General features: G+C 41.2%; 1 protein-coding gene across 1 annotated transcript in view; it reads right to left on the bottom strand.

Annotated features, from left to right (window-relative positions):
* Positions 1-7,369: 7,369 nt before the first annotated feature.
* The window catches only part of Hhla1 (HERV-H LTR-associating 1), a 30,021-nt gene continuing 17,066 nt past the window's right edge, over positions 7,370-20,324 (bottom strand). Inside the window, exons 11-16 of the mRNA XM_028773275.1 lie at positions 19,394-19,621; positions 16,880-17,116; positions 14,168-14,236; positions 13,767-13,841; positions 8,981-9,137; positions 7,370-7,466 (exon numbers count right to left, since the gene is read on the bottom strand). Coding sequence (XP_028629108.1) covers positions 7,370-7,466; positions 8,981-9,137; positions 13,767-13,841; positions 14,168-14,236; positions 16,880-17,116; positions 19,394-19,621 — 863 coding nt within the window. The remainder of the gene's footprint in view (positions 7,467-8,980; positions 9,138-13,766; positions 13,842-14,167; positions 14,237-16,879; positions 17,117-19,393; positions 19,622-20,324) is intronic.

The following is a 20,324-nucleotide window of genomic DNA, read 5'->3' as shown; positions in this document are numbered from 1 at the left end:
ACTATTGGGCAAGCAGTCTGCATGTGGACTTTGTGTGCTTTCCACCATTGTTCTGTTACACAGAAGGTATGACTGTAGAGAACTGGTCTCATACTGACCTCTGAGCTCTTGTCTAAACACACAATCAGGTTCCAACACAAGCTTCTGAAGTACTTCATGTTTGAGTCTTGTCAAAGTATAGTCATGGTTAATATTTTCAGTAAGGAGAGTAGTCGAGTTCACATGGGTTCTCCTCAAGAAAACAGCCTTGTATGCAGGCTTGAACTGTTAGCCCATCCTAGGTGATAAGTTGCTTTCTGGAAAACTTTGGGCGTCCTATTGTTGTGAGATAATTCCACCAGAGAACAAACAGACAGACTAAAGCTGAACAGAAAGTCTGTTTTGTCAACTTATAACTGCATGGGGAATTTACCCAAATCATGCAGCCCTGATTCCTACTATTATTATTTTTTTGCCTTTTATGCATAAAAACTATAGATTGGTTGACACGCTTCAGTTACCAAGAGCAGTTAGTGAGAAAACTACAAGTCAAAAAGTAAGATCAGTATATTTAGCTACTTCCACAGATCCTGGCTTAGGTCTTTAATGGATTAAAACTTGGCTTCCATTTTGGCAGGTAATGGGGGTCTACATTGCTGGATTCTGAGGTCAGAATGGTGCCTCTAACATGGTGTCAGTTGTGCTAAGGTCTTGAGGCCTGTTACTCTTTCCTGCCAAAAGCCCTTAATTGATGTGAACTTTGTCCATTAAAAAATGACCCAGCCAAATTAACTTAAATATACTAAAAGGGACATCTCTTTGACTCCTATTGAGGTGGACATCCTTTTTGCTCCTTACAATACTGGCTGCAATTACCTCATCTTTGCAAACTCAAAGGTCATTTCTTAGCCCCCAAAATCATATCAACAGGTATTTATGAACTTGTTGGCTGTGTGATATGAAAAGTCGAGTGTTCAGACTAACAATGAACCTTTCTGTTTATCTGAATGGGAATATGCATACTGCTTCTCCAACCAAGTCCAAGTTCTATACTCTGAGCACCTTCCTGTTCACACAAAGAATCAGAGCATCCGACTATCTTCTGGAAGAAGGGACTGTTTAGTTTTTGGAATATGAAAATAAAGAATGCTTTAGACAGAGATCTGTGGTGAGAGAGTAGGGACACAGTACACCAGGGGGAAAACTGTCCTTGGTAATGAAGAGCAAAGGGTTCCACATAGACTGCTGGAGAAAGCAAAGCTGCTTAGCTGTGCTTTGTACAGAACTGTGCATTTACAGGCAAATCAGAAGACTAGGAATAGTAAAAAAGGGACCTGATACAATTAAGGGGCCATTTCAGTATATGGGTGGGCAGAAAAATCTGGTTCAGCAGGTATTAGATACTCAAGGGAAGTTCTGACCTCCCAGCTCCCAAGAAATCACCCCTAAAGTCTTGAAATAATTTGAAAGGAGCATTTTTACATAATAAATTTCAGGTTGCATGTGTAGTATGCAAACATATGACTTATGATGAGGGCCTTGGGCCATGTGGTGTCAACTTAACTTCTGGAGACTGAGTACTCAAATACAGTCCTTCAGTCAATGCTTAAATGACCAGACACCTAGGTTCATGAGCTTTTGTGTTAACAAAACTCCATATGCATTATGTATTATATATTATGTGCATTATCCCATATTATTGCTGGAGAGTATGTGCAACCCAATGTCAAGAAGAACATGTCAAACTCATGCCTTAGGAACTTGGAAGAGAATCTTGATGCTGTAGCACTGTAAGTCTTATTAGTTATATGTAGCCAAGTAGTCACCAGTTGTACCATGCCATAGTGAAAGTTCTCTAGAGTGCAGTCAGGCCTTTTCAATTTATCCTCTTGTTGTCATCTCAGAGTCCCAAGTTTGAGTCACCTCCAGTATTTTGCTCAGGTCTCTATGCTGCACTGCTATATACACACTGATATGAAGCCAGGACTGCTGCAGGCATAAGGTAGGTTCTCAAATCCAAATCATAGGTTTCCTTTCCTCTGAAGCAGGCAGGGAAGCCTCCATTGATTGTAAACTTCTGTCTTTGATGTGTTACACAGATTGACAGGAGACAAAATCTCTCTGCTTCCAAAGAGAAATCCTTCCCTTCTACAGATGACTTGGCTGGGACATGCCTGGATTCTCAAAATACAGCCAAGCTGGAAACAAAACCAGGTTGAAGGTTTGGTGCCAGAAGTCACTGTTAGGTGCTCACACAGACTTGCAGACATTCTCCAGGCATTTTTGCTTTAAGGCTGAAAGAGTAAAAAAGGGCATCAAGATTGGAACAGAACTGAAACATAAAATCAAATAGTACCAGCCACAGGTCAGCTTCTTCTTGAGGGAAAGCACAGGTCAGGTCCATCCTAAGGATCTCCTTTGAGAGCTCCTTGCAGCATCAGAGTGGAGGAAGGCACAGCCATGTTTTTACATTTTGTGCCTGTCTGCTATTGTTCCAATACCTAACTGTGTCCAATTCATCTCCCTAATTTGAATTATGGTCATTTAAACTCAATAATATACTGATCAGTAAACATAACAGGTGTATTTAAAAGTTTCTGCAGGGTAGGGAGGAAAGACAAGATATTAGATAATGTGTGGGCTAGCTGTTCTATGCCCACACACCAAAGTGAAGGATTTCTGCCTTTGACTACTGAACCCTCACCCAGTGAATGGAGGACTTCTTGTCTTCTCTGCCTTAAATTGGCATACCTTGAGTGAGAATTCCAGTGTTTTGTGGTGTTTGTTTTCTGTTTTACTTTGGTTTGTCTTTTTAGCTTGTATTGGAACTCAGAGCTTAAGAACCTTGCCTGGGTTTACACTGAGGCAGCAGTGAGTGGTCAGCTGACTCCAAAGCTTTCTGTACTTCTTGCAAACACTGAGGGGTTGACTGAACACTAGGCTGTCTTGACTTGATGGTGTCTCCATGCGCTACAGCAGTCCTCTAGTCCAAGCTAAGGTGAGACAACCTATCAGAGTCACGGAACCTTCCATCAAACACATTCACTGCTGAGCAATCACATCAGTAAACTGAGTACTTACTTCGAGAATGGGACACCCTCTTCATCCTCTGACAGATCAGTGTAGCATTCTTCAGAAACCAAGAATAGTATTCCAGACAATACCTATAGGTTCAATCAGAGTTGAGAGTGGTCACTTTCCTGTGATGACCATAAGACAGCTAGAATCAAAAAGAGTAATACACAAGTATGAACAAGGCCCATTATTTACATCAGAGAACCCTCTATTTATCTTAAAAGAGTATGGGAAGAAGGGTAGAGAAGAATGCTTGCTAGAAAAGAGCAATGAGACTTTGGGGCCAATGAGATTAATTTTTAATCTTAGATCTATAGTTTATTAGGATGTGTGAGTTTAGGTGGGCTACTAATCCTCTAGGCCTTAGTTCCTTCATATGTACATAAAAGGCAATAAGATTAAGTGAGATGGTATATGTGAAGTTCCTGGACTATACCAGTGTCTATGTGTTCAGTAAGTAAGAATGTTCATTTGTATTTGTGAGAGAAGGGATGAGGAGGGAAGAATGCTATCATTACACATGTAGCAAATACATTACAAAGAGATACTCAGCTCCTGGTCTGAGGCACTCAGGTTTGCTTCAGAATTCCACAGTAGAGAGCCAATGAGCATGCTATCGAGAGAGGTTTCAGCCCAGGCTGTCAGTGGCTTATTGTGATATATCTGGCATCTGAGGTGGTTGAGCCAAGCATGTTGGAATTCAATCCCAATCCTCTGCAAGAACAGGTAGGTGCTCTGAACTGCTGAGTCATTCCTTCAACTCCAGCTGTGCGGATTTTAGCCTGGGTATTACAGCCTGTGCTAGAAAATATTGTCGTTCCAGTAGTCAAAAATGCCAGTGTTTCAATCAGGACCTCATCAGGAAAGTGGAAACAATGAGATGCTTTAATAAAGCAAATTCACACTGGAAAGTGATCCCAAACAGGTTAGAAGAAACTAAGGCAAGAAGGCAGAAGGCACCTCTATGTCTGCTGGACAGTGAATGACCAGCCAGAAAAGACAGAAGTATGTGTGAGGAGCAAAGAAGGGAAGGGGTGTTCTGCATTGTTACGGCAGCTGGAGCCTCAGAAGAGATGCCTAAGAAGACTTTTGGAAGTGTGCCGAAGTGTAGAAAAATTTCCTGGCTTCTCCATTCTGCCAGTGTCTTCCATTGCCATGAACAAACAGAAAACTGGATAGCTAGGCATTCTGGGAAATGGAGTTTGAACAAGCCAGATCTTTTAGTATTAAAGCTGACCAAAGAAACAGAGGAGGGGTGTGTGTATCTCAATGGTAGACTCAATAGGATCGCTCTTCTCATGAAACTGGACCTGCTCAAGGAACTTCAAGAAGGGATAAGATGTCAAACCTGGCCAACCCAGTACAGCTCAACACAGTACCTAAGCACTTGTTTGCCATAGCCACAACATATCAAGTGTGCCAGGGAAGGATCCATGCAGCAAGTGCAAGAGAGCAATGCATCGTCCCAGGATAGTCACTAGACACGTTCCTGGTGCTGGTCAGAGTACCATCTACATCATCTCATTTCATTTTCCATCACTGTCACAGAAGCAAGAGTATTGCAGTCTTTCCGTGAACAGAGCTCTTAGAATTATGTGACATGTAGCCTGGAATGTGGGCAGGATTAGGTACATTATGGGATAAATCAGAAAATGTTGAAAGAAACTACGTGAGTAGACCCCTAATACCACATTGCTTGCAAGCTACAGAACCTAATTTTGAACTGAAACCTGCCTGACTTCCAGCCCAATATAGTATTTAACTACCTAAATACTGGCTTTTGGGCCCTTGACTCATAACCTAGCCTCACCCATTCTTAGCGAGGGTAATCCTGCAGTAAGGATGTCAAACTATGTGGGAAAGGGTCTGCATTAGGATGTGGCACTAACAAATGAGATGCCTTGTGAATCTTCAGACAGGGCCAGAAGTTCCATACTCTTGTGGCCTGTTCTGAAAAGGCCAAAGTTGCCATTTGGAGTCTTCATTCACATAGCTTATTTGTTGAATGGAATGTTTCTGCCTCTCTCGTCATGAAAGTACTTCATGATAATATGGCCATGCCCAAACCTGAGGCAGAATATCTGAGTCCTTCCCCCAAGTTAGTATAGCAAGGCAAATCACTAGTTAGGAAACAGCCATACATGGCAGAGAATAGAGTGAAAGTTGTGTTAACAAAGAGGATTGTCGGATTACTTAGAGGATACATCTCTCAAACAGAAAAGACTAAACTAGTGGTTTTCAACCTTCCTAATGCTGTGACAACAGTTTCCCAAGTTGTGGTGACTCTGACCCATAAACATTATTTTCGTTGCTCCTTCATAACTGTAATTTTGCTACCATTATGAACCATAATGTGAATACTTTTCAAGACAGAGGCTTTGCCAAAGTGGTTGCAACCTATATGTTGAGAACCACTGGACTAAATGATCATGGAGGAAAAGCCATTGTGTAAGTGAAGGTGTCCTGCTGTGCCTGTCTTTGGGCTTTGGTATCAGGGCTAGCTTCAGTGTCATCAATATGAGTTGGACTCTGAAGCACTCATCAATATACAAGTTCCTTGCATCAGGAGCCACAGATATCTGTCAACCCTGGAGACATCAGTATTTGTCATCCATTAGAAATGAAATGGAATCTGATTTGTCATCCTGTAAGTTGAGGAATATCCCCAGGGTTGTGCTAGGGACCCCAAAATTAGAAAAGTCTCAACAGAGGACTATACTGGAAGAGACTTTAGGTGTCAAAGGGAAATTAAGGAACCTGAGTTTTAGAGCTGATAGAATGAATAGTTGAGAATCTAGGGTTCTATATTTTTTTATTTCTCCTAAATTGACAGAATAGATTAGAAAGACATCGAAAGCTCTATGGCAAGATTTAAGGGGAATGAGTTTATAAGCAACAATGTGGGTGAGTGAAATGACAAGGTCATTTTAAATAGGGATAAGGCAGCATCAGGGTTGTACCATTGATGCTGCAGACACAGCTAGCTCCTGAGAAGTCCTAAAATGCTCCAAGCAATCTTCCTTTTCACCTTTGCACATGGCATTTTATTCTTTGCTGGAGTGACTTCTCCAGTTTTCTGCTTCCATAACTTCTATTCCTCCGTCAACCCCTGGGTGTCTCCTTTCTGATGGGATCCTATAGCATTTGATTCTGGATCTCTTATATTACTTGGCACACTGGCTTGTAATTTCTCTCTTTCTATTACCAAATTCTCCACTAAATGGAGCTTTGATTTCAAATCTCAGAAGTACTATTATTAAAAAAAAAATCACTCTACCCAGTTACCCAACCCTTTCCCACATTAATATTCTTGTACTATATTTAATATTTTACATGTGTTTCTGGAATAATTTATTGTTTAGTGAAAATAAAGGGACAGAATGAAAAGCTGGGTGAATATGTGCTTTATTCCTATAAGTTAACCAAGAATTTTCCATGGGAACTTTTTTCTTTCCTTCTTATTTCTATCTTCCTGGGATGATTTTTTTCTTTCAAAAAAGCATTTTCCTCAGAATAGATATAAATAGTGTGTGTGTGTGTGTGTGTGTGTGTGTGTGTCCATGCAGAAGCTAAAAGAGGATCTGAAACTGGAGTAATAGACATTTGTGAGCCACCTGACATGGATGCTTGGATCTGAACTCAGGTCCTCTAGTAGAGTGTCAAGTGCCTTTAACTGCTGAACCACCTCTCTAGTCCCATATGAATGTTTTCATTTGTGATATTTGTCAAGGGAGTATGACTAATACATTTTTTTCTTGGATGGATGACTTAGTCTTATCACTTTTATTTTTATTTTAAATTGAGCTTTACAACTCTTATATCCTGCCAACTATGACCCAGTTTTTAGATCTATTTGTGATTCATCTTTGTAACATTTATAATACATGACTGACAGATTGTAGACTCAACACACATTCAATTAGTGAGAGAAGGAGCTATCGAAGTGGGCTGACTCTAGATAATGCAAAAATATTGTTTTGAAGGTTTTTCTTTTCTTCACTCTGAGGAAATACCCCTTCCTTGTCTGTTTACACTACTGGGTCTTTCAACTTATTATCCTCGTTATGTAAGTAAGTAAGATACTCAATAAGCCTATTGAGGCATCCTAGATCAAATCTAAAAATAGATTAGGGGAAAGAGTGCAAGCCTGGGATTCATACTCAGATATGGTGGATAATAGAGATTTTAAAAAATGAAAGACATGTTACTAAACTTTTAAGATAACACTGAGGTGTAAGAAATTGGTCCTCAACTTACTGGGGAAAGACATGCACTTTTACAGTTTGACTCTCAGTTTAACAACCAAGAATAAGTTCTAGAAGCATCTTCTATCAGTCCTGGAAGACAGGAGCACATCAATGACTAGATCATCAAGTGAGATCAACCTCCTGATTTTCTCTGGCAGGCAACAACTGTTGTGAATTAAAGATCTGTAATTTAGATAGGCAAATGTTTTGACTATATTTTTTTCCTAGACAATTTCATCGAGTATAGGACACTGGTGTGTCCAGAGTCCTTAGTAGTAAGCAATTATATCACACATAGTGTAGCTCATCTCTGTGTAATCCAAATTCAGCTCATCCTACCTAAACTCAGCTCAATTATCCCATCATTTAATTTAATCTTAATCCAACCTAGCACATCTAAGCCCAACCTAACTCTTCTTAACCTAACTCATTTCACCTGAAATCACCTCATCTTATTATCTTCTTCTTCTTCTTCTTCTTCTTCTTATTATTATTATTATTATTATTATTATTATTATTATCTCCATTAGGGCAATCCAGTTCAACTCAATCTGTTCATTTCAACCCAACCCAACTCATCTCAATTCATCTCAGACAAAAGTCAGCTCAGTGTAGATCATCCGTACTATGTTTACCAGATCCTGCATTTAGTTTGGAGAATATTGAGATGAATAAAGCCCTGTCATGGAGCTCAAAGATGTAAGAGTCTAGTAGAGGGCACATTGTAGAGTAAACTCCCTTATGTCACCTGTCACCTGCCTGGGAACTATTTAATACCTGGATACCTGATAAGTTGCAGAGAGAGCACACACAATAAGAGTATGTCCTACAGTGGGGAGAGGGAACTCATAGAGCCCACCTCTAGTAGAAAGATAGGCATCAAGTGAGGGGTGGGGTTGCCATCCCACAGTCAAAAACTCAGACCTAGAATTGTTCCTGTCTGAAAGAACTGCAGGGGCAAAAATGGAAAAGAGCCTGAGGAAAAGGAGGTCCAGTGACAGGCTCAAATTGGGATTCAGCTCAAGGGGAGGCCACAAGGTCTGACACTATTATTAAGGCTATGTCGTGCTCACAAAAAGGGACCTATCATGACTACCCTCTGAAGGATCCAACAAGTAGCTGAGAGAGTCAGGTGCAGATATTTACACTCAATCAATGAACAGAAGCTGCTGACCCCTATGGTTGAATTAGAGAAGAAGCTGAGGAGGAGAGCAACCCTGTAGGTGGACCAGCAGTCTCAACTAACCTGGACCCCTGAGATCTCTCAGACACTGGGTCACCAACCAGGCAGCATACACCAGCTGATATGAAGGCCCCAACACATATACAGCAGAGGACTGTCGGGTTTGGACACAGTCAGAGAAGATGCACCTAATCCTCAAGAGACTGGGGGCCCCAGGGAGTGGGGGAGGTCTGATGGGGGTTGGGGACATCACCCTGGAGATGGGGGAAGGAGGTATGGGATGTGGAACAGTCAAAGGGTAGACCAGGAGAAGGATAAAATCTGTACTGTAAAAAAGATTAAATTTAAAAAAGGGAAATATTAAAATAACTATTAGGTATCCATCACCTGCCTGGGAATTATATAGGGCCTGCCACCAGATAACTTGCAGAAAGACCACACACAATAGGAAGACTACGACAACTGAGTATGCAAGGGAGTCACTGTTCCAGATTACCTCATGGCTTCTGTACTGAAATCCCGCTTTTGGATTGCACAGAGGCATTGCTGGAAGAAGCGGCAGAGTTCCATCAGGCATGGGGTGAGTTTCTTCATGGTCAGGGGCAGGGGAGTATCAGTAATGGCCCCTTCTTTGGGGAGTGGCCGAGGACACTCTGGAACATGAAATCTCAGACAAGTGAAATCAGTAAGAGCTCAGCAAGCATCTCCTCTTGGGTATGGCCTCTGATAGATTAGTACAGTCTAACCCTTATTATGGGGAGACTGGACACGGACAGTAGATAGTGTGGTTTTAGTGTTGCTCAGGAGAACTACTGTGGGAATGTCAATGACCAGTAGAGAATGCTAATAATAGTGTTCAGGAGGAGGGCAGGCATGTGTTCTCTGAGGAGCATGCATCTAAACTGTGGAACAGAAATGTACTCGGGGCAGGGCATCAGTGGTACAGAGGATAGCTTACTATCATGCAAGGTGATAGCTGGCAGTGGAGGGGGGTGGAGAGTGCTTTAAATATAGAGTGTGTGTTGCAGTGTGTGTGTGTGTGCTTGTGTGTGTTTGTGTGTGTACACGCGCATATACATGCATAAGGCATCAAGGAGGTGTGATGATTAGTGCTGACTGTCGACTTGAAAGGATCTAACATCATTTAGACTGGATTAATTGAGGTGGGATGACTCATTTTAAGGGTGGGTGACACCATCCCATGAGATGAAGTGCTAGGCTGAATAAAAAGCAGGAAGTATTGTGAGTACCAAGATTCATTTCCCTGTTTCCCAGCAGTAGACACAATTGGAGAGCTGGCTCCAAGCTCCCCCTGTGTACCCTTGAACTGTGAGCCCAAATATAAAGAACATTTCTATCTTTAAGTCACGCTTGTCAGGTAGTTTGTCACAGCAATAAGAAACTAATGCAGAAAATAATAGCAGATTTGAAAATGAATCTAGCATTCCAAGTCTAGCAAGCTGGACAATGGGTTCTGAGTTCTCCTCCTTGGGGAGCAGGTTGATTATGTATCATATAAACAGATTTTCATTATCGTTTAGTATGTGACATTTAGGAAAGAAATACAAACATTTACCAAATAAGTTCTTAAAGACCTCATCCTATCAGATCTCCTGAAACTGAATCAATTTCCTGAGGCTGCCCCCAGGCAACTTGACAAGAAGAATGACGTAAGAGTCAGACTCAGCATTCAGAGCAACTGAGAAGGCTCAGTAAGTTCTGCTACACAGAGCATATGATACTATTCTTGCCATCGAACAGATATAAATGATAGCTAGTATTGTTAATGTACTTATTGAAAAGTTTTGGGAGTTTACCATGTGCCAGGCACAAACAGACTAGTAGTACAGTAATGAACAAGAAGAACCAGGGTCCTCCTCTCACAGGGCTTGTCATCTAGGACTAGAAATAATATTAGGATGTTACAGTTACACAGGATAGGCCACCCATTGCCATTAAACAAAATGACACAACATCTAGAAATGAGCAGACAGGAATAGTGGCTTCTCTTTAATGTCATTTTGATTGTTACCTAGCAGATACCCTGGGACTATCTGGTTATATAGGAGGGTGAGGCTTTTGATTTGATTTGATTTGATTTGATTTGATTGTTTTGAGACAGAGTCTCATGAAGTTCAGGCTGGCCTAAAACTTGTTATATAGCTGAGATAATTTAGAACTCTCGATCCCTCTGTCTCCACTTTCTGAGTTATAAGAATACAGGAATACTTCACCATGCCCAATATATGTGGTGCTGGATATTGAACTCAGAGTTTCATGAGTGGTAGGCTGTGGCCTAGGAATGTAACTCTTTATCTGCAAATATAACTGATTTTCTATTGAGCGTTTTTTGTGACACATCTGTAGTGGTACAAGATAACTGCTACTAATATATACCTGCTGTCTGAAAACACTACAGATAACTCATGTCTATAGCAATGTAAGTTACTGTTGTCTGGCAAATATACAGTTGGTTTTGCCCTATGTCAAATAGAACTACTACTATAAGTTATAAATTGGCAAGCTCTTTTGAAATTACTTCCTTATATTGGCTTGTAAATCTGATTCCCCATTGATACAGTTTTAAGACCTTTTTTTGTTTCCTCATCAGTTGCTGATCTGAATAACGTCTTTAGTATGCTGACAGACTTACATTCTAAATTTTACAAGACTTGTCTTGTGGTACTAGGGATGGAGCCCAGGTCTTCATGATGATCAAGAGATCAACAACTGAACATAACCCCAATCTGAGAGTTTTTAAATAATAGTTTATCAGCAACATTTAGCAAATAAAGAGAGGGTTCACAAAGCTATGGACTTTAAAAACATATAGAAACAAAATATTTTTTTGTGAGTCTATTAGAACATTAACTACCACCACACCACAGAGCACGACTAGATTTTCATCAATGTACCATTTAGCATCTACCATGAACCAGGTACTTTCCAAGTTTTTTACAAAGATTACCTCATCTAGTCCTTGTAACAACTGTGAAGCAGACATTGGAAGTCTTGTCATATAGAAGAAGTTATTGAGCAGGAAGCAGACCAGTCACACCATAGGGAGGGGATGATTCTGCAAAGACCTATCTCTAGGCCCATGCTCAATAAGAACCACACCCCTACTAAATAATCAGCATCTTTAAGGATGGATTTGCACACATCACTTCTATGATGCACCTCATCTGTATTTCTTGGCCTCAGTGAGTGACCTCAGGAACCTAATTCAGGTCACTACTGCAGCTCATTTGAGTATCAATACATCAATATGATTCTGATTCCTAAATATGACACCTGAATCTCTCTGCCTATGTAATTATGCTTTACTTCTAGCCACATCATCATATATCTGTCTCCCCACTGTGCCCTTCATCCCAGCATCTCTGTAGTTTCCATTCTGAGGTCAGGGATGTCATTGCACAGGACATATCAGGACATATGGTTTTCCCATGCCTCAAAACATTGAACAGACTCCTTGTCATGGCAGCAACTTGCTCTTAATTTCACTCTGTCTGCCCTCAGTTCCTATCTTAGCTTCACCACAAGAATTCTAGCTAGAGAGGCCCTGCTCAGTCCCCAGGAATGTAGATCTTCTCGCTTCTGTGGGTTTGCTTATGCCAAGGCTCTGTAAAAGTATGTGCTTAACAGCATCTTGTCAGAAAGTATCTGCTCACGTGGGCCCCTGCATGACTTCTTCAGCTGAAAGGCTCTTCATTGCTGTACAAAGTTCTGACTACTTCTTCACTCAAGAACCCTATAATGCTCTCCTTTAAGAGCCATATGCATTGTGTGTATGTGTGTGTGTGTGTGTGTGTGTGTGTGCATACCACATCTTAGAAGAGGTAATACAAAATGATAAAATGATCACAAATGTTGGAGTTAGGGATATATGGCCTCCAGACTCAGCCTCTTGTCTATAGGACCCATCAGAATCCTTTAATAAAGATAGCATTATTATTTTTTTCTAGAATTATTGGGCAGAGAAATCGAGATGTTCCTAACTCCAGGCCTTGCACATAGTAGGAGCTCAATATATGTTTACTGAAGGGACAACTGAATGATCATAAACCTTTGTGGCATATTTTTAAAATGATATTTGAATGAGCAAAATAATTAATTTGAAGGTGTCGGAGCCTCTTTTATGAAGTGAATGCTTCACGAGACAGACGATAGACCGAAGGATGGAGATGGTACATAATAGATAGGGAGATAGAAATCTAACAGACATGTATTAAAGAATTATCAGCAGAAATGGCCAGAAATATCAGATAGATGATACACGATAGATAGGTGGATAGATGGACATATATATATATATTTAACATGTGTCTTAGCACTCAACCTGACAATATTGTTAGCACTACCAATGTTTCTCTTTAGATCTCCGAGGACAAGAGGCACAATTTCTTGGTATCACAGTTGGGTCTTTATGTCTGAAAGGTCCATTCATCATTCACTGGAGGCTGAGAGGATTGAAGTAGGTCTGAGGATTTATGAAACAGGAGACCGTGCAGGCTCCAGCAACTTAATAATGCCCTGCTGACATATGACTGACCAGTGCTGTAACATTCAGGAAGCTTGTATAAAAAGACATTCAGGAGAAGGTGGCGCCTGAGAACCTGTCCATCTTTGAAGACTTACTTTGTCTCCCCTTTTGCAGGGAGCTAACAGCCCAGAAAAGAAAAGTGTGGGACAGCCAAAAGCTGAGAATAGAAATTCAAGTCCTGGGAGTTCTATAAACCAAGTCACTGCTTCTGAAACCCATGGGAATGCACGACTCAGGGATATGGCCAGCTGGACATCCATTAAAACACAGCCACAGGGAGTTGCATCCAGCAATTGGGGCTTAGATTGTACAGCAATCATTTATACCTTCTTTCTCTGATTGGCCAACCAGCAGCCAATAAACTCAACATGAGAGCAGCTTCTGCTTGCAAAGTGATCAGCACATTTTTCTACATGTTCACTCAATGAACGTTGATCAAATTAAATAACACAGAGTTTTAAAATCCCAAGTCAATTCAGCACACATTATCGTAATACAACACCATGTAGAAGGGAATAAAGAGAACAGATGTTTTTAGTGCTCACAGTAATTGTAGTTGTTCTTGTTTTAAATTGAGAGTATCAATCCTGGAGGCCACCCCTCACAAAAAGAAGTTGAGCTGAGATTTGCATCCTAGCAGTCTGAGTCTACATTGATCAAACAAACCTCTTTATTAGACTAAGCAAGCACATTCATAAAACACAACCTTAAGCAATGACTGGGTGTTCTTACTCACTTGAAACTTGATGGGCTGCTAGGACCTGGGCTGGCTCTTTCTCAGGGGTGAATGGCCACTCTGCAGGAAAGCCATCTATAAATATTGAGAGGAACATTCTCTAAAACTGAAATGAGATGGCCTAGAACTATTATACACAGTCAGAGAATCCTTACACCTTCAAGGTGAGGGCTCCTAAACATCCATAGGGAAATGATAGCCAAAGAGAAAGACGTGGTTTAGCCACCATTACACAAGTTTGCAGTACAGCAATGCCATGGAATCACTTCTTCTGACTCTTTTCCTGTAATAATGTACAAGGACAGCATGCTTGCAGGTGCTTTTGTACCCCTGTTCCTTTTCTCCCAGACTACACTTTCCTCTGTTGTATGCAGTTTCTTGGTCTGGCCATGCAGTCTCACCTGTCTGTGGGACTCTAGGAGCTGGTGCTTTGGTTGGATTTGTAGTCTGTGTTCCAGGCATGAGCGTTCCTGAGAAGAGAGGAGAAAGATAACCGTTCATCTCTTAAATCTGAAGAAGATGTTCCACATTCTTACCAGTATGACTGACTAGGCTGGACACTAAGAGGGATGTTGAAGATTCAGGAGTAAGAAATGTAGCTGCAATTAAGTTCTTCCTGGAGTACATAAGAGAATTAATGAGTTCCACCAGTAACTGGTAAAGTATGATGGGGCCATTGGGAACTTGCCAATATTTGTAAGATATAATGATACTGCATGGGACAGCAATGGTACTGAACAGGAATGTGTTTGAGTATGGGCCCTTGAGACAAAGAGAACATGGCTTCCTTGTCATTGAGCTGAGTCATGGTATACTCATGGACGCCATCCACATTCATAATCATCACTGGTCAATAATTCTAATAATAGCCTAGGCTCTCAGCTCAACATGTGTCTTTCATGCTCATAAAGTTTTGATTTTAGGACCACTTCAGGACCTGACCCCTGCTACCATATGTCTGGCCACTAGCAAGCCAGCAAAACAGCCATCTTTTCTAGAAGGTGAGGAGAGAAAAAGAGGAGGGGGGTCCGGAGGGAGAAGTTGGGAGTTCCATTCCGAGGATTAATGAGAGGAGTAAGGCTGGGTACAACCTGGCCCAATAGATAGGCACATGGTTCAGCAGGTGCCACTGTTGACTGCAATAAGGAACCTACAGCTAGTGACAATAGGCCTGGAAGGCAGAGTAAAAAGTTTGTGCAAAAAGGAATGAGAAATTAGTACTGTTCTGTGGTTGAACTCCAGAGAATGAAGTGGAAAGTGGAAAGCTGGGGAGCCCATGGTGCATCAACACTACTATAATGTAGTCCACTATTTGTGACTGCTCTTCTGCTGGGACTGCGTTTTGTGGTGTCCAATTCGATGTGGCTGTCACTTCATGGTACTCCATGTGAGTGGCAGAGATGAATGCTACAGATGAATGCTCATTCACACTCAGCCCATAGCTATCAGGATCCCAACTCCAATGGAAATCTTTCATTTTCTCAGGAAGGGTCAACATCATCTTTTGATTTCTCTTTAGGTATTGACTAGACAATCACCTCCACGAAAAAAAGTTACCAGTAATGTTTGCTTCCTTGGTGGATTTCTGTGTAAATCTTGAGAAACTTGAGCCACATCCAACTTGTCTATGACCATCATTTAGTTTGACTGAATGGCTTTGTGATCACGGAATACTGACGTTTGTAAGAAATTGAGGGCCCTTGACAGTACCTTTTGTGGATAGCTTGGCCAGTTTACAAGAGTTACAGGAAATGATTGCTGTCCAAATGCTTACATCCTAAACCAAATTCCTCACCCTGAAAACTCTTAATTAATTACAAGAAAATAGAAAGTCAGAGGAAGGAGAAAATTTTCTGTGAATAGTGTATGCAGTTAAGGTAAGATCGAAGTCCAGATAGAGCTGACTTTCAAGGTGACTGTGGTCCCACTGATCAAAGCAAAGTGAATTTGTTTAATTTTCTTCTCCACTAGTATAAGGGAAAGGGGGAGAGAAAGTAAAATGAAGAGGGGTAGAAGAGTGAATATGGTTGATACATGTTATCTGCACATATGGCAATGACATCATGAAATGCTTTACTCTACAATTAATATGGAAAAGGAAAGAAGGGCAGCTGGAGAGTCCTGTGAAGAAGAAGCATTTGGTTTTTCATTCATAAATGGTTTTATTCATAAAGTGGAATAAAGAAAAGAAGGAGAATAAGTTTGTTTTATAGTCATTTATGAAATCACTGCTTTTCCCTACTTTTCAGCATGTGTATTAGATTTCAAAACTTTTAAAAGGCTTTCAAGGAATCCCCAGTGGAGTGATAGAGACACCACACCACCCACAAAACTTTCAACCCCAAATTTATCTTGTCTACAAGTAAGGCATTCATAGGAGAGGGAGCAGAGACCAGGGGAATGGCTAACCAATAACCCATCCATCTTGAGACCCATTCTATGGGCAAGCACCAATTCCTAATACTATTCCTGATACTCTTTTTTTGCTTGCAGACAGGAGCATATTGTCCTCTGAGAGACTCCACCCAGCAGCTGACTCAGACAGATACAGACACTCACAGCCAAACAGTGGATGGAGCTTGGGGACTCTTAAAGAAGAATAAAGGAAGGTTTGAGGGCCTCAAAGGGCACAGGAACTCCACAGGAAATCCAACTGAATCAACTAACCTAGACCCTTAAGGTTCTCAAAGTCTGAATCATCAACCAAAGAATATACACGTGCTGGACCTAGGCCTCCCTGCTCATATGTAGCAGGTATGCAGCTTGACCTTCACGTGGGTCCTGAACAACTGGAGAGGTAGCTATCTCAAAAGCTCTTGCCTGTATGTGAGATATGTTCTACTAGCTGGGCTGCCGCATCTGGCCTCAGTAGGAAAGGAAGTGCCTAGCCTCACAGAAACTTGAAGTGCCAGGATAGGGAGGGGATACCTAAGGGCTCCTACCTGCCCAGAGGAGAAGAGGATAGGGAAGGGGAAGGATTGTGGGAGGAGGTGACCACAAAGGGGGCAGTGAGAGGGATGTAAAGTGAATAAGTAAAACAAAATTTTAAAAAGAGGCTTTCAAAACAGACCTTTTCAAGGGTGATTGCAAAGAAAGTTAATGTTGTCTCTTACCTGAGGCTATGCTGGGCTGTGCTAGTCGGCTGGGTGTGGTCAGTATCCCAGTAAGATGCAACAGGTTTTCTGTGTTCCTGAGCTTCTGGGTGTCTTCAGTGGAGATGGATGTGGAGGGAAGGCTTGCCCAGGGTGGTCCTCCAGGTGTGCTATCATTCACAGATAGTGGCATAGGCATAGATACTCTAGGTCCCTGTGAGTATCTATTTGTCACCCATGGTGTTCTGGTCATGTTCCCTGTAGTGTGTTGAAAGTGACAACCATTGGTATTGCTGTACTTGATCTCCTTGATCATGTGTAAAACTACAGACATATCAAATGCTCTCAAAGGGCAAGTGAAATATTTATGTAAAACACAGATAATTCTTACATTCCACCATGGACTGGAATAGACAGATTAAACCAAATTTTGTTTTCTTAGGCAACAAGTCAAAAGAAACATCTGGAGAGATGGCCTGGTTGTTAAGAGAACTTGCTGGTTTTGCAGAAGACCCAAACTCTGTTTCCAGAACCCACACAATGGCTGTCAGTCACCTATATCACCACCTCCTGGGAATTGGGTATCCTATTCTGGCCTCTGACAGCACTGCATGTGTGTGATGCACATACATTCACAAAGGACACAGGCACTCATGCATGCACATAAGAATACATCGGTTTTTGAAAATAAAATCCCAAATATCCTCTGTAAACTCCGTAGACCCTCAGAAAGCTAGTGTATGTGGTTGGAGTTTGGGGATATGTCTCAAATGTATGGAATATATTTCTAACCATGCAATAGGCTGGGTAGGTTCTTTGAGCTATGGAGAACCAGAGACATTGGTGTGGCCTTGTTTGCTTCACAGTGTGAAGCAAGTTACTCAACTCATTTTAATTATGCAGTTTGTTCTTGTTTTCAGTGTTGGAGATGGAACTCAGGGCCTTGTACATGCTGTGTACAGTTTTGAATGTGAATGTGCTTGAGCAGTAGTTCTCTTACATTGCTTCTTGTATTTGGTTACAGCAAAAGAGAAAGTAGCTAATACAGCAAAGAAGCACTTGCCACGGAGATACATTCACTGCCTCTTTAGCTTTGACATTAAACTGAAAATAATTGATGATGAGGATGATGGTGGTGGTGGTAGTAGTGGTGGTGGTGGAGGAGGAGGTGATAACAACTCACAAAGCTTTCAAGAGTTAAGTTAAATATTCCCTAATCATCCTTTAAAGATGATAGTTTCACATTAGTTCCCATGGAAGAAAGTTAATAATCTTTTCTCTCAAAGATTATAGAACTAATCATGATGGATGATTTTACAGCTGTGAGCTAAGTAGGGGAACATTTGCTTATCCAGAACACGAGTTCTCCCTTCATGTCCGGATGCTATTACTCTCACTAAAGTTCTCTGGCTTTCCTCATATGAAGCAGTGTTTCCTTTAAGGACCATGGCTAGGTGCTTTATGGCTTTTCTTGCTTCCAGCAATCATCTATTTTTACATTATACTGGAATATTTTACAATTTTGCATAGTTTTCATGATGTAAGTTATGGTATTAACTTTTAGCAGAAAATCTAAAAGTTCTAGTTGGTAGAGTGAACTTCTACTCCTCTCCACTGTTGAGACACACCCTTTTCATAGCCTGCTTGTCTCCTGTCCATCCTTACCTCCTTGAGGGAAGGCTTTGTGACCTGCTCTGCTGAGTAGGATGTCCTCCTTGGGCTAGTGCATGAAAGAGCTCAATGTAAGTTGGATCATGACTGCAGTTTGCTTTCCTGAATCTCCCTTCTATCTGTGAGCTTGAGAGACAAAGGGGAAATTTAAAGAGCTATCTTCAAACTATCCTATTGGCTGGAAGCAAGGATGTCTTTTGATGAGTGAGTGAATGAATGACTTCTGCTGATTCTGATTCATCCTTGGCATAGATAATACTGTTAGTTAAAGAGATCACTCACTTGTGTATATTTTTCAGGTCATTGTACCTTTTGTGTTTGGTGACAACACTATCACTATTGCACACCGTGTGGTAGGATTGATTAGGAAAAATGCTGCTCAGCCACTGGTGGCATCATTTCATGTCGGGGTGGAGTCACTAACACGTTTTTGGTATAAACAGCAATCAGGTACAAATTAGCCAAACAGTGCCTTAAAATGTTGAGCTCTCCATTTCCTGTGCATTTCCAGAGAAAGACATCTACCTCCTTTGTTGAAATAAAATGTCTTATTTCGGCAATTACTATGATCATACAAGATATTGTCAGTGGGGAGGCTGGGTTAAGGGTATCAGAGAACTCTTGGTATTAATTTGGGGACTTCATAAGACAGTGTATTTCAATATAGAAATCTATTAATGTGAATTCTAGAAGTTTATATCATCAGTACAATTTCCATCTTTGACTGACCCTTTTGAACCCTGCTACATTAAACTGTGGCATCATGTAAGGTGGTGGGAAGAGTTAGATGAAGGTGTTTTATTTTATCAGAGGAAACAGAAGAAAGGCACAGAAAAGTAAAGAAAAACCAAGAAAGTATCATACCTGATGTTGGGGCACTACTCTGTGTGCCTATGGTCTCAACAGGAAGCTCTGGAAACATCTGTTTGTTTTCTGTCACCTCTTTCTCTGAAGGAGTACTTGTCTTTGTCCAGGGAAAGGTCTTCAGAGCAGATACTGATTGTGTGCTCCAGCGTGCAGAATATGATCTTAGAAGTGACTGCTGGCTTTGAGTCGTAGGCCTTGAAGTCCTTGCTCTTCCCCTGGTAGTTGCTCCTCAAAGGAAACAATCAATGACAGTTTTAACTTACTTGTCACTTTGGGCAAATAGAACTGCTGAGTCACACAGAGACAATTAGGCAGTAACTGCATAAAATACAGATATTATGATATTACTGTGAATAGTACCAAATGTTACCAAAGGATGTTTTCTCTTTAGTCAACAGTGGGGTTAAATATCACACAAATGCTGTGCAATAAACCACTGTGAACAGAACGTAAAGTTGTCAGATCTAAGAGTACCAGGCTGACTGTCAGTCACTGACTCAGTCATCAGTAACTGATGGCACTCAGAGACTTGTCAGATTTCTCGTGTGTCTGCCGTCCTCAGCTGCTCCATGACTTAGGTATTTGTCTCTGCAAGAGGAATGAGGTTCATGATATCTGCCCTATGGCTAAATGTAGGAACATCAAGAGAAGCTGGGCTTTCCAACCAAAGCTACTTGAAAGACTGACCTTCAAAAAGACTGGTGGACTAAAATATGGATTTATCTAATGACCCTGTTTATTCCACAAGGGATAGAAAAAAAGAGGCAAAATGTTAAATTGGCTAATGCTCTCGTTTAGGAAGACTGAGATGATGCTAGGCTGAGGAGTCTGGACCTAAAGTGAGAGGCATCCACTAGCCTATAGGGTTGCTTTTTCTGGATGAAAAAGGCCTGATCCTCACTCAGACTGTGCTCAATTTAGTTTACCA

This window comes from Grammomys surdaster, unplaced genomic scaffold, assembly GCF_004785775.1.
Source record: "Grammomys surdaster isolate TR1022 unplaced genomic scaffold, NIH_TR_1.0 224, whole genome shotgun sequence".
Taxonomy (NCBI): Eukaryota; Metazoa; Chordata; class Mammalia; order Rodentia; family Muridae; genus Grammomys; species Grammomys surdaster.
Note: the sequence above shows the minus strand (reverse complement) of the source record. Positions and strands in the feature narration are given on the sequence as shown.